This window comes from Argentina silus (genome assembly GCF_951799395.1).
Source record: "Argentina silus genome assembly, chromosome: 21".
Lineage (NCBI taxonomy): Eukaryota > Metazoa > Chordata > Actinopteri > Argentiniformes > Argentinidae > Argentina > Argentina silus.
Window position 1 is genome coordinate 10,194,252 of NC_139675.1, and position 9,735 is coordinate 10,203,986.

General features: G+C 46.6%; 3 protein-coding genes across 3 annotated transcripts; all 3 read left to right on the plus strand.

Moving 5' to 3' along the window:
• Nucleotides 1–397: 397 nt before the first annotated feature.
• Nucleotides 398–1,571, plus strand: clrn2 (clarin 2; the record flags this gene model as incomplete). Its single annotated transcript, XM_083692977.1, has 3 exons — nucleotides 398–650; nucleotides 921–1,100; nucleotides 1,303–1,571. 3 exons carry the CDS (start codon nucleotides 398–400, stop codon nucleotides 1,569–1,571), a joined length of 702 nt encoding a protein of 233 aa, XP_083549103.1.
• Nucleotides 1,572–2,326: 755 nt separating this feature from the next.
• Nucleotides 2,327–6,883, plus strand: lap3 (leucine aminopeptidase 3; the record flags this gene model as incomplete). Its single annotated transcript, XM_083693071.1, has 13 exons — nucleotides 2,327–2,532; nucleotides 2,961–3,076; nucleotides 3,347–3,401; nucleotides 3,528–3,633; nucleotides 3,843–4,002; nucleotides 4,190–4,354; nucleotides 4,423–4,581; nucleotides 4,720–4,844; nucleotides 4,945–5,033; nucleotides 5,163–5,265; nucleotides 5,479–5,558; nucleotides 6,496–6,605; nucleotides 6,697–6,883. The coding sequence occupies exons 1-13, from the start codon at nucleotides 2,434–2,436 to the stop codon at nucleotides 6,881–6,883; spliced, it is 1,554 nt and encodes a 517-aa protein (XP_083549197.1). The 5' UTR covers nucleotides 2,327–2,433.
• A 236-nt stretch (nucleotides 6,884–7,119) lies between these two features.
• med28 (mediator complex subunit 28) lies at nucleotides 7,120–8,870 on the plus strand (the record flags this gene model as incomplete). The annotated part of the gene is made up of 4 exons (XM_083693072.1): nucleotides 7,120–7,371; nucleotides 7,537–7,603; nucleotides 7,727–7,839; nucleotides 8,119–8,870. The coding sequence occupies 4 exons, from the start codon at nucleotides 7,120–7,122 to the stop codon at nucleotides 8,320–8,322; spliced, it is 636 nt and encodes a 211-aa protein (XP_083549198.1). The 3' UTR covers nucleotides 8,323–8,870.
• Nucleotides 8,871–9,735: the final 865 nt, after the last annotated feature.

Consider the following 9,735-nt stretch of genomic DNA (forward strand, 5'->3'; position numbering starts at 1 on the left):
GTGGTGTTTGGTATTAGATCCTACTTAGGTAGAGGACCATTGAATCCATTGAAAGAGGAGGGGGGTAATTAAACCACTTGCTAGGAACCCGTAGCCGCTCGCGGACAGGGATAGAGTTTCCCTCGGTAAGGGATCTCTCTGACCGCCATAGATTCGGTTTCCGCCTCTCTGTTAGAGCAATCAGATGCAGCTAGGCCTATTTGATCGTGTTTTTTTTGTTTTTTTTATCGATTTCCACACATCGCACAACTCAAGCAAAACCCCGAGGACGTGCTGCCCTCGTAGAAACGGCTGTCTGAGCGCGCGCCTCTTTCTCTCGTTCTCTCGCTTTCTCTTCCACACCTGTTTGGGTCTTGTTACCGAGGCGCGATGGGCTCGTGCGCCCGGTGGCTGTGAGATGCCGGGGCTGTGGAAGCGGATCACGTTCTCAGTGGCCTCGGTACTTTGCATCGCTTCCGTGGTTTTGCTGGTCGTGGCGCTCGCGACGGAACGGTGGGTCACCGGCAGGATCCTGTGCAAGACCGGCGCCGAGCTCGTGAACGCGTCTGACCCGGAGCTGGTGCAGTTTACCGGGGATATATACTACGGGCTTTTTCAAGGCGGGAAGACCCGAAAGTGTGGGCTCGGAAGCCGCCGCTCCAAAATCTATAGTAAGTGTTCTGGGTGGTGTCTTGTATCAGGGAGATGGGCCAGAGCAGGCTTGCCCTGTGTCAGTGTGTCATCACCCCATAACTAATGGCTTTATCTCTCTTTTTAAATGTTTAGAATGATCCCTGATACCAAATTAAGCCTACTTTTGTTTTGCACCTGTCCATCAGTAGAGGTGAAAAGTAAGGCAACTGTGACCATAACTAACCATAGCCTAAGTAATTGATCAACATCACAACCCATTGCCTCTCTCTCTCTGTGTGTGTGTGTAGTTTTCCCTAAATTGGTGCGGACGTTAAACGGTGGTCTGCATATGATGGTGATCCTGTTCCTGTTGGTTGCTGTGGGTTTCGCCCTGGTCAGTCTGTCCTTCTGTATTTACAATGCCCGCAAGATTCCATACCAGAGTATCAAGGGACCCGCAGGGCTCTACATCTGGAACTGCACCGCTGGTAGACACACAGACACACTTCCCACCCTTCACTTTCCACACACATACACTCACTCCACTCCACACACACAGCTCTGGCATTCATTTATATGAATTCACTCTTCATTCCTTATTCAATATCTGACAGTCCCTCATCAAGCTCCTCCCCTTTATTCTCTGGTTCTCTCTCCCCTTCTCCATCCTCTCCCCCTCTCCTCCCCCAGCGTTCTTCGCTGCGCTGGGTGTTCTATGTTTCCTGGCTGCGCTGAGGCACCATGGTCTGACAGAGCGTGTGGCCAATCACAGAGAGACCCTGTTCCTGTTCTCTGTCCTGGAGGAGGGGCTAGACTGGTCCTTCTGGCTGGGCGTGGCCAGCGTCGCCACACATGCCGCCGTCTGCGCAGTTGTGGCCATGAGCAGGATCAAGCTGCCCATACCACAGAGCAAGAAACCAGAGGAGCCCACTGTCACTGCTGACGACCTGCTGTACTGACCTACACTACTGAACAGCGCTAATTGCTGACCGGACACACACAGGCTCCTTTTGTAGTGTTTGAACCATAGCGGGGCTTGAACCAGCAACCCCACACCTACAATGGTAGACCTGTCTACCTATGCACACTGACACCGACACCGACGGGATAGTATTCCTCATGGCTCGGTTGGTTTAGAGCTTGGTGTTTGCAACGCTACATGACTGTCAGTCGCTTTCGATAGAGAGCGAACTGTTCCAATGATTCGAGGCCTACCACAGAGGTTTCCAAACTTGTTTCCATTGTGAGTGACCTCGTCTCTCTCAATGATCTATATACCAGTGCTCTCACTAAGTCAGACTCTCCATAAATCTCAGTCAAGAGATGAAACTCTGGGTTCAGAGATTAGTTGTGACTCAACTACAGCCTTTTAAATGTCATTGTGACCCACCCAATAAAACAAACCAATGTTTCTGGTTCGGAACTGGCCTTGAGCCACGACGTGGGAGAGATGAATTCCCACCATTTGGATGGAACGATTTTTGAAAATGTTCTCCTGTGTCAATTTCTTATGGGACATTGACAGGGCATTCTTCTATTGAATATTGCATTTCTGGCGTCAGCCCTAAGTGTTACACCTGAAATGCAGGGTATATTTTACATCTATGTATCAATGTTTCTATGAAAATAATGAATTGTCTTGGTGTATGATAACAGCATAAACGATAGGTGGCGACAGAGTGTCTTGTAAACAGTATTGCTGCTGTCGCTTTCTACTGACGTATTATAGATGCGATAATTTGAGGTCGAAAGACCACATTCTCTATGGGACGCACACATGTAACTTGTTTTGTATCTCTTTAAATCACTGTTATAAAGCATATGACAATGCTCCCATTAAGAAGAGCGCTACTGACTGGAACGAGGAGACACCATTGCCGGTTCTTCTCAGCGTCCCAGAACAACTGGAATGCTAGAAAAGTAGGTTTCGTTACCAGTTAGTCAGCTAGGTAGCCAAGTAGGCATTTAGCTAAGCGTTTCTCCTGATATGTTAGCAAGCTATGTCTTTGACAGTGAGATCTGCGAGTCACTTCCTGTAAGTGATGCTGCTGAGGAAGTGTAATATATGGAGTTCTGACTGTCTGTCAGAGATATGTTCTATTGAGAGAGGCAAAGGTACAGATTTGTCTCAGCTCACACACCCCTACTGATCGAGTATTGGAATAAATGGTGGTGGTTCAAGTTAAAAGTAGTGTTGTCAGCTCAGATGGGATCCTAAGTCGGGCAGATTTTTTTAGTCATTCGTTTTACTAGTCATTATTGCAGAGTGATGTGTGTGTGTGTGTGTGTGTGATAGAGAGAGGGTAAGAGAGATCGCATGTGTTCACCTGTGTGTTTGGCTTTACCAGGGGCTGGTGTTGGGAGTGTATGAGAAAGAGAAGGAGGATGATAGCCTTCATCTAACGGAGGCAGCGGCAGGGTTCGACCAAGCGCTGTCTGGAAAACTCACAGAACTGCTGAAAATGTGAGTCAGCGTACACTGACATAACCTGTGATTTGTTGTTTAGTTCAGTTCATTCGTGTTTTAGCATGATATCAGGTTCTTAAAAACAGTTGTCATTAAAAACTCTGAATTACTTTGCTGATCTATATAAAACGTCTGATGAATAAATAAGCCAATTCAAAATGCTATAAATATCTTTGCTAAAATGATGACTGTCTGACAAACCTTCTATATGGTGATCATGAGATATGTTTTGACATCTTGCAACTGTCTACTTTGTATCCTCATCAGATCTGGCCCATCTCTGAAGAAGGGTAAAAACAGAGTATTCTACGGTGTCCATGAGGTAATAGATGACAGCTGACCCATTCAGCCTCCTAGATGTATCATGTGTTTCCTCTCTGTCAAATCAGTGGAAGACCATTTTGTGTGTGTGTGTGTGTGTGTGTGTGTGTGTGTGCGCACCTTGCAGGACTTCCCATGTGTGGCGGTGGTGGGATTGGGTAAGAACTCGGCAGGTGTGTGTGGGGCAGAGTACTGGGACACCTGCAAGGAGAACATCAGAGCAGCCGTGGCAGGTGAGTCACACCCGGTTACACCACCTGGGGGACTTGACTGGCTTGAATCTTGTATGTTGTGTGTACTTAGTGTGTACTTAGTGTGTACTTAGTGTGTGTGTGTGTGTGTGTGTGTGTGTGTGTGTGTGTGTGTGTGTGTGTGTGTGTGTGTGTGTGTGTGTGTGTGTGTGTGTGTGTGTGTGTGTGTGTGTGTGTGTGTGTGTCTCCAGCGGGCTGCAGGGTGCTACAGGCCCATGAGGTGAGCCATGTGGAAGTGGATGGCTGTGGTGACGCCCAGTCGGCAGCAGAGGGTGCTGTTTTGGGGCTGTTTGAGTACGACAAACTCAAGACCAAGAAGAAGACCAGAGTTACCACACAGCTACACGGCAGGTAGAGACAATGGCATACACACACAGGAGGAACATACAAATGCAGTGTCAATTGTTCTGTTTTTTGTGTTAACTGTACTGTGGTGTGGGTTGTGGAAGAATGAAAAGAGAGGGAAGACTGACACACACACATACTTTCTCATACACACACACACACACTCACACTATTCCATGTTTAATATTCCCAGTGCGGACTCGGCGGAATGGAAGAAAGGGCTGCTGTATGCAGAAGGACAGAACCTGGCTCGTCTTCTCATGGAGGCTCCAGCCAATTACATCACTCCTACCGTGTTCGCTGACACCATCGAACACAAACTGGCACCGTATGCTGACCGAGTCGTCATCCATAAAAGGTGTGTGTGTGTGTGTGTGTGTTGACCAACCTTTGAGTGCGTGCAAACTCATAATGTCCCTCTCTCAGGCCTCAGGAGTGGATAGAGGAACAGAAAATGGGGGCATTTCTAAGTGTGTCCAAAGGCTCAGAGGAGCCTCCTGTCTTCCTGGAGCTGCATTACAACGGCTCCCCCAACAGCACACACGCTCCACTGCTACTGGTGGGCAAGGGTGTCACCTTCGACAGGTAAAACACAGACACACAATCACTATTACTACTACTACGACTACTAATTTGACAGACAAACATTACCTTTCAGACACAGGCATTCACGCACACCTTGTCCACCCTTTCTCTCCCTCTCTCATTGCTCTCTGTTGGCAGTGGTGGGATCTCTCTGAAGCCACCCTCTGGTATGGACGCCATGAGGGCTGATATGGGAGGAGCTGCCACCGTGTGTGCGTCCATCGTCACAGCAGCAGCCTTAAACCTGCCAATCAACATTGTCGGTGAGCTTGTGAACTCCAGTTGGACATGAGTATTAGATTCTGTAGCTTGTGACAGACGTGTGTGTGTGTGAGATTCATACTCCCTTTCTCTCTCTCTCAGGTCTGGCTCCTCTGTGTGAGAACATGCCCAGTGGGAAGGCCAATAAACCTGGTGACGTTGTCACGGCCAAGAACGGCAAAACTATACAGGTGGGTCTGTTTACTGGTTGATTAACCCACTCTGAATCTGTCCCTACATTGGCTTAAAAATAACAGCCATGTTAGTGTGTGTCAGAGAGAGAGAGATTTTAAGTCATTTTAAAATGCTTCCCTCTCCAGGTTGATAATACTGATGCTGAGGGCAGGTTGATCCTTGCAGACGCTCTGTGTTATGCTCACAGCTTCAACCCCAGAGCCATTGTCAATGCTGCTACGCTAACAGGTATGTTATTAATGAATAACAATGCTATGCTAACAGGTATTGTAGTAAAGGTTTATAATGCTATGCTAGTAGCTAAGCCAAGAGGTGTTAATGCTGGCTGGTTGGTATGACTTCAAAATACGCCCCAAACAACCCAACGGATCAGCAAAATTAAGTTCTGTTCTTCTAAATAACATTTCTCCCTTTCTCTCTGCCTCTCTTTCTCCCTCTCAGGGGCGATGGATGTGGCCCTAGGCTCAGCCGCGTCAGGGGTGTTCACTAATTCAGACTGGCTATGGGAACAGTTGCATAAGGTACTGTACCAGTGTCCATTTTGGCACTCTTTTTTGGATTTATTCTTAGTCATTTTGACTAAGTAGCCTTAAGTTTTAGTTATTGTCAAAATGGTGGAAACTATGAGTTGTTGTTAGCCGACTTATTTCATTTTAGTCATATTTTAGGGTTAGGGTCACATTTATTGCCTCATTAAAACATAGTAAACATAAATCACTGACTTCCTCAGCTAGGCACTGCACAGATTCACTGATAATGATCACACAATCAGTGCTTACTGAAGGTGATTTGTAGATCAGTGATACACTCAGCGCATTGCTCAAATCAACCGCCCCTCTCAAAAGCGAAGATTCACTGACTGTCTTGAGATTGTGGTTGTATTTTCCCCTGTCAGTTCGTGGGTCCAAAAGGTTCTTCTCCTGTGGAAACTTTGCATTATGTCTTATTTGAGTCAACATGATTCTAGATTCATGATAGCGAACGCGTGCCTGTTTGGATCAATGATGGGTTTTGGCCAGGTTGGAGAAAGTTTGCCGGGCAGAGGTGCGGGTGGTCATAACTTGCAAATGATCTGTGGTATTCATTTTCCACCAATTGCAATGTTACAATGAAAAAGTCTTACAATTCTGCTAATGTCGTACATGCTTTTGATTGGACCAAGCAAATGACACCTCTCTCCAAAAACTCTTGTCCATTTAGTCCGATTTTAGTCACAGAGATAATTTCGCCTCCTGTCGTTTCAGTCAACTAAAATGATAAATGGGTCTCTTTAGTCAGTTATCGTCTCATCTTTTGCCACAGAAAAATAGGTGTTTGATGAATATTTTCGTCATTAATTTTGTTGACGAAATTTGTACTGTACGCAGGCACGCATGCACACAGAATGTATAATATATGATATAATTTATTTGTCTTGTTCTGTGTGTTGACCGGTGTTATGGTGATTTTTGTGTCTAGGCCAGTGTGGTGACAGGGGACAGAGTGTGGCGGATGCCCCTTTTCCAACACTACACCGCGCAGGTGACTGACTGCCAGCTGGCTGACCTCAACAACATTGGCAAATACCGGTAAGAACACCCTAATTCTATTTTTATAGTCAGTAAGAGCCCAAGTCTGTCTGTCTGTCTGACCAAACTATTGACCTACCTTTGTCTCCAGCTCTGGTGGAGCGTGTACAGCGGCTGCATTCCTGAGGGAGTTTGTGACAGTGTCTCATTGGGCGCACCTGGACATCGCCGGGGTGATGACCAATAAGGACGAGGTTCCCTACCTGCGGAAAGGAATGTCAGGACGACCCACACGCACACTCGTGGAGTTCGCTGCCAGACTGGCCAACCAAGACTGAAAAATACAGACACACCAACACATTAATCATTTCACACACAACTGGATTCTGAGTCACAGATTATCACTGATATCAGGAGAAGAGTAGCCAGAGGATTGTGATGACAGAAAAGTGACAACGACAGTGGATGGGTCCTAATAATAGGAGATTGTTAGAGAGAGACAATATATCCATATTACAGTAATATCAGTGGTTAAATAAATAGTTTTTGGATCAAATGTGGTGGTTATTATTATATGTTTATCGTGCAATCACGTTCTCCTGACGCGTTGGGACAATATAGCATCGACTGCGCATGTGCTAACCAGAAACAACAAACCACGATGGCGTCCTCCATGGGTGGAATGTTCCCCGGTCAACAGCCATCCGGTCCTCACGGTGTAGGTGGCCCTGGCGGGCCAGCACAACCGGGTTTACTGCCCAGTACCCCGGGTGGCAGAGGCCAAGGTAGCAACACCCTGGTGGACGACCTGGAGGCTTCCTTCGAGGTAAGACGGGAGCACCGGAGGGTCGATGCTAAGCTACCTAGCTAGCGAATATGACGCTACGCGTGACACTACTACGTCCACCTAGTAAGCCAACCAAGTGCATCTATCAAGAAAGCGTATTGGAGTTATCTCATGTTTTGGTCGATTTCCTTATCATGTCTGCAGGCTTGCTTTGCGTCCCTCGTGAGTCAGGACTACGTGAACGGAACGGATCAGGAGGAGATCCGAACGGGTGAGACTTGTCCGTCTTTAAGCTGTTTGCTAACGCTTGTTAACGCTGAAAACGATTATATTGTGTGCATTACAGCCGCTATCCTTCTTCTCACTTTGCATGCGTTTACGTCTGTCTTCTAAGGTGTTGACCAGTGTATTCAAAAGTTCCTGGACGTGGCCAGGCAAACGGAGTGCTTCTTCCTGCAAAAGAGGCTACAGTTGTCTGTCCAGAAACCCGAGCAGGTGGTAAAAGAGGTACGATCACTATCCATGTCGGGTTCAGTGGTGTAATTTCTTTATTTTTAATTGGGTTTACCCACCTTTTATGCTAGGTCAGTGTTATTTAGGGTTTACCAACCTATTCAATAACCGCACATCACATTTTAGCAGTCACATTCAGCATCTCTCTCTCTGCTTGTGTGTGTGCAGGGTTACCATATGTAAACGTTTGCATGTATGGGAGGAGTCATTCAGCAGACACAATTATTCAAATCAACGTGCTCTTCTTCCCCCCCCCTCTCTCTCTTTCTATAGGATGTGTCAGAGTTGCGTAATGAGCTCCAGAGGAAGGAGTTGTTGGTTCAGAAGCATCTGTCCAAGCTGCACCACTGGCAGCAGGTACTGGAGGACGTGAGCGTTCAACATCGTAAACCCTCAGACCTGCCCCCTCCCGGACCACTGGCCTTCCTGGAGCAGGCATCTGCCAGCCTGCCCCCTGCTCCACTCAAGCAGAACTAAAACACACACACACACAGACAGCTTATTAACTCAGACACCTGCCCCCTGGCCCCACTGAAACAGAACTGAAACACATACACACACACACATACACAGCTTATTAACTCAAGACACCCACCCCCTGGTCAGAATGAAACAGAACTCAAACCCGGCCCCCTGTATTTGCCCCAGCCAGCCCCTAGGCAGCCTCTCTCTCCTGCCCAGAACTGATACGAAAAAACAACTGAGACGACGCTCTCCATGCTGTAGATCACGGAAGTGTTCTGTTTCTGAGCTGAGTGGTCATCACTGTTTCATTGTTGAAATAACTTTTTCTTTATTTTTGACCTGTGTAAATATTTCAAGTAGGATGACTTTTTTTTTGTACTTAAAGAATAAATAGATGTGTTTCTTTGTCTGAAGTGTGTCTGTGGCTTTTAGCTAAAATTGTAGCTAGAAATCCACACCTAACTAGTTGCTGTTATATAGAGGTGGGTTGGCTACTCACTAATTTATGCATGATTTGGGAATGGGAACTTGACATCTGATAAATAAAGCTAAATATCCTATATTAGCCATTCTTGGTGACAAGCTGCTTGTAGTTTAAATGATGTCAGTCGTTGTGGTATGTCCTCTGACAGGGCCGTGCACAGAAGGGGGATGAGGTGGGTCTATCCTGCAACCATTTTTATACCAAAAAAACACCAAGTAGGGCACTTCAGGAGTGGCAGGGCAAAGGGGCAGGTGCCTTTGCCCCCTTTTACCCAATGATGAAAGCACATTATTTACCAGCTGTAATGGAGGAGACTCCAAATTTTCAACCTTTTCTCTCATCCTGTTCCCCCTCTCCTTTCTTTCTAGAAAGCCAGAGCTCTCTTATCCCCTATGTATCCATTCTTCACCTCCTTCCCCAATTGACTCCGGTAATAAGATGATAATAAAATAAGTAATCTGGAGAAATTCATAACATTATGCGCATGTCTCTATTTTTTTCCCTCCAGATAAACATTGAACCCTTACTTTGTAATGGATAGATATGGCAGGACATCTATGCATGCCCTGGCCCTACAGCAGGCCGATGTCCAATTGATGCTCAGCTGTGGTGATTGCAGAGGTCGCAGTGGCACCCCAAGACAGGAATTAACATTGGGAAATGTATGGATATATAGCCCATTTGTTTCCCCTACCATTGGATAGGCAAGGCGGGTCCCCCGTCTGCATATGTTTTGCACTGCCTAAAACGTCAAGGCTTCAGCTTAATAGAAACATGTTGGTAATGGCAACAATGTCATAGCCTATCATCTTCAGTAAATGACAAGTTTAGTAACTGACGTTTCCAGCGTCCCAGCAGTCTCCCACAGCTAGAGGGAGACAGTGCGTTCTTCCCAAGTGCCTTCTCTGCCCAGAGAAATGTCTTTGCGGACATATCCTTGT